This window comes from Lepus europaeus, chromosome 2 (assembly GCF_033115175.1).
Source record: "Lepus europaeus isolate LE1 chromosome 2, mLepTim1.pri, whole genome shotgun sequence".
In the NCBI taxonomy this organism is placed as follows: domain Eukaryota; kingdom Metazoa; phylum Chordata; class Mammalia; order Lagomorpha; family Leporidae; genus Lepus; species Lepus europaeus.
The window spans coordinates 68,446,069-68,449,903 of NC_084828.1; the positions used below are offsets into that span (position 1 = coordinate 68,446,069).

Consider the following 3,835-nt stretch of genomic DNA (forward strand, 5'->3'; position numbering starts at 1 on the left):
ATAACAAATTACTTTTTTTTTTTGACAAGCAGAGTTAGACAGTGAGAGAGAGAGAGAGAGACAGAGAGAAAGGTCTTTCTTTTTCCGTTGGTTCACTCCCCAAGTGGCCACTATGGCCAGCGCATTGTGGCTGGTGCGCTGCGCTAATCCGAACGCAGGAGCCAGGTGCTTCTCCTGGTCTCCCATGTGGGTACAGGGCCCAAGCACTTGGGCCATCCTCCACTGCACTCCCAGGCCACAGCACAGAGCTGTACTGGAAGAGGAGCAACCGGGACAGAATCTGGCGCCCCAACCGGGACTAGAATCCAGTGTGCCAGTGCCGCAGGTGGAGGATTAGCCTATTGAGCTGTGGCGCTGGCCTCATAATAGATTACTTTAACATAACACAAAATCTGTGTCTCTTTGGCTATTCCAAAAATCAGAAATAAAACCTTAAAGTTAATAGCTAGTACATGGAATCTTATCCCATAACTTAGAACAGTTTTAACAGAGTCAGAACTAGGGAAGAGAAAATGGTTTACAGGAGCTGGCTAGAAAACTGACAGAGAGTCATCAGTTAAACAATATTATTAAAAGGAGATGCTGTAGCTTTTAAACAGAATTTTAAGATGATTTCAAAATAGTGTAAAAACCTCATTGTTTTAACAGAGGATCAGATTCTAGTTCTATGTCAAATAATAGCTTTTGCTTTCCACCTGCTGATTTCCTTGATTTACATTTGAAATAACAATTTAAAAATCTCTAAATTAAGATTCATATGCCTAGTCGGCCCTCGGTTGTTGCATTCTCTGCGTTATCGAGCAGAAAGGACGATTGCGCCGCTACGATGAAGCTCGTGAGATTTTTGATGAAATTGAGTCATGAAACTGTAACCATTGAATTGAAGAATGGAACACAGGTCCATGGAACAATCACAGGTGTAGATGTCAGCATGAATACGCATCTTAAATCTGTGAAGATGACCGTGAAGAACAGAGAACCTGTACAGCTGGAAACGCTGAGTATTCGAGGAAATAACATTTGCTATTTTATTCTACTGGACAGTTTACCTCTGGATACACTACTTGTGGATGTTGAACCCAAGGTGAAATCTAAGAAGAGGGAAACTGTTGCAGGAAGAGGCCGAAGCCAGGGTAGAGGAAGAAGACATGGCCGTGGCAGAGGAAGAGGGGGTCCCAGGCGACAATGTCTCTCAAGATTACTGTTTCAGAGTGATGAGTGATTCGGGATTTCTTTTGTACAGGCTTTGTTTGTTTATGTCACTTTTTAATAAACATATTGGGCAGAATTGTCTATTGACTGTATTACATTGAGGTTTTAGTAGTTTCATATTCGTGAAATTGCCCCTGTGAGACCTGAGCATTTCTTAGATTGTTCCCTTCTTAGATGATCAGACTTTAATTTTTGAAGTACAGTTTTTCTATTATGAATATATATATAGAAAGAGAGCAACCACTTACCTTTTTACTTCACATGCTCTGAATATGTATTTTGTTACTTTACTCTCGACTCCTGTCTGTGGAACCTAGCTATAGGTGAAATCATAAATTCTTTTTGGTACTGTAGGAACTCAACTCATTAGGCTGGCACCACGGCTCACTTGGCTAATCATCTGCCTGCGGCGCCAGCACCCGGGGTTCTAGTCCCGGTTGCTCCTCTTCCAGGCCAGCTCTCTGCTGTGGTCTGGGAACGCAGTGGAGGATGGCCCAAGTGCTTGGGCCCTGTACCCACATGGGAGACCAGGAGGAAGCACCTGGTTCCTGGCTTCGGATCGGCGCAGCACACCAGCCGTAGTGGCCATTTAGGGGTGAACCAACGGAAGGAAGACCTTTCTCTCTGTCTCTCTCTCTCTCTCTCTCTCTGTCTAACTCTCCCTGTCAAAAAAAAAAGAAGAAGAAGAAGAAGAAAAGAAAAGAAAAAAGAAACTTAAGTCATTATAGAATAGGGGCTAACATTCATTCTGCTTTCTTGAGTTTCACTCTTTGGAGACTTGGGTACCTGGTAAAAGGTGGTAATCATCTTTGAATCAGGAGTCATTGATTGTGTTGTCATAGGTAATGTTTTTTGTTTTCTAGAAGGTTCTGAATAGAACATAGTTTTATGTGCCTCTGAGTTGAAACTGCAGCTAATATTCAGTAGATTATCAGTTATGAGCAATATTGAAACCTGTTGATGTGGAGGCACCTAAGTGGCTCTCCTTTCCAGCACTTTTTCCAGGAGTCCTTAAAAACAGAAGGGAAAAAAATCTTTATTTGACAGCAAAATGATTTTTTTCCTATTTAAGGATTTAATTGGTTAAGCTTAGAGAAAAATGCTTCTTGGTGTGTATAATTCCTTGTAAAGCTTACTACCATTTGTTTATATGTTAAGGAAAAAAACCTTATTTTGAGGCCAATGGGGAGCCTAAATCTATATTTCTGCTTAATATGCCTATGGGTTCTTGTTTATTTTGTAAACAAGAAGGAGATTTTCTGCAAAGCTGTTATCTAAAAGTTTAGGCCTTGGGGGAAGGTTATATACAATTAAGTAATAGCAAGGAGATAGTGTGTGTGTGTGTGTGTGTTTAAAGTTACCATAAATCTTGTTATAAATATTTAAAGGTATCTACTCTCATGAAGCAAATTTAAATAATAGTTGATTATTACACAATTGACTGTCTGTTCTCTTGTTCATAAGTCATAAAAGTTAACCCGTAGTGGTTACCTATTTTATTACAAATCAGCCAGTTTGAATACAAATTCTTTGATCCAAAAAAGAATGTATAAAATTAATAATTAAGACAACTTTATATGAATATTTAAGTTGAACTGGCATGGGCAAAATACAACCAGTATGTAATTTTTCTCCGCATCTTTTGTAAATTTAGAAGTTGAGGGAATAAATATCTGGATCTTAAAAAAAAAAAAATCTCCAAATTAAGACAACATTTTCTAAATAAGATAACACATCAAATTTCAACTTTAGTTACTTTTTTTTTTTTTTTGACAGGCAGAGTGGACAGTGAGAGAGAGAGACAGAGAAAGAAAGGTCTTCCTTTGCCGTTGGTTCATCCTCCAATGGCCGCCACGGCCGGTGCACCACGCTGATCCGAAGGCAGGAGCCAGGTGCTTCTCCTGGTCTCCCATGGGGTGCAGGGCCCAAGCACTTGGGCCATCCTCCACTGCACTCCCGGGCCACAGCAGAGAGCTGGCCTGGAAGAGGGGCAACCGGGACAGAATCTGGCGCCCCGACCGGGACTAGAACCCGGTGTGCCGGCACCGCGAGGCGGAGGATTAGCCTGTTGAGCCACAGTGCCAGCCTAACTTTAGTTACTTTTAAGTGGTGTTGAACTATTTTAATATGGACAATTTATGAAAACGTGTTAGCAAACCCAAATAGTTTTTCTATAGAATATAAGGTGTTAAGGGTTCCAATGTTTACATTTAGTACCCAATTTACATTTAGCAATAACACTTGGATGAGTAAAGATGCTGGTATTATACCATACCTGTACCCGAATTAAGGTCAAAATTGCATTTATAAGGAATTCTACTCCTTTTATAAAATTCTAACTATAAATCAGTGACGTTAAACCAGAGACTGCAAAATCCACCTTAGGGGCTATAATGACTACTGATTACCCATTGCTGCATTGTCAGAAATCTGTTAAAACAAATTGCAAAATAAGTTTGGCAAGTTATTGTTTACCATTATGTTAGGTTTAACGGGAGAGGGCATATATCAGAGTGGATGGGTACCCCTCCAAAGATTCCTAAGAAGAATTTGATAGGTGATAGAATAAAGGATAATGACCTATAAGAGGCTCCTGAGGAGCCCACAAAGAGGCAGGGGAGAG

The 3,835-nt window shown here is 40.4% G+C and overlaps 1 protein-coding gene across 1 annotated transcript; it reads left to right on the forward strand.

Moving 5' to 3' along the window:
- The first annotated feature begins 757 nt into the window (after window positions 1-757).
- Window positions 758-1,272, forward strand: LOC133748102 (small nuclear ribonucleoprotein Sm D1-like). The gene has a single exon (XM_062176667.1). It carries the CDS (start codon window positions 758-760, stop codon window positions 1,220-1,222), a length of 465 nt encoding a protein of 154 aa, XP_062032651.1. The 3' UTR covers window positions 1,223-1,272.
- The last annotated feature ends 2,563 nt before the right edge of the window (window positions 1,273-3,835 follow it).

Coding starts and splice junctions, on each gene's coding strand:
- LOC133748102 (XM_062176667.1), top strand. CDS start 758: ATGCCTAGTCGGCCCTCGGTTGTTGCATTCTCTGCGTTATCGAGCAGA.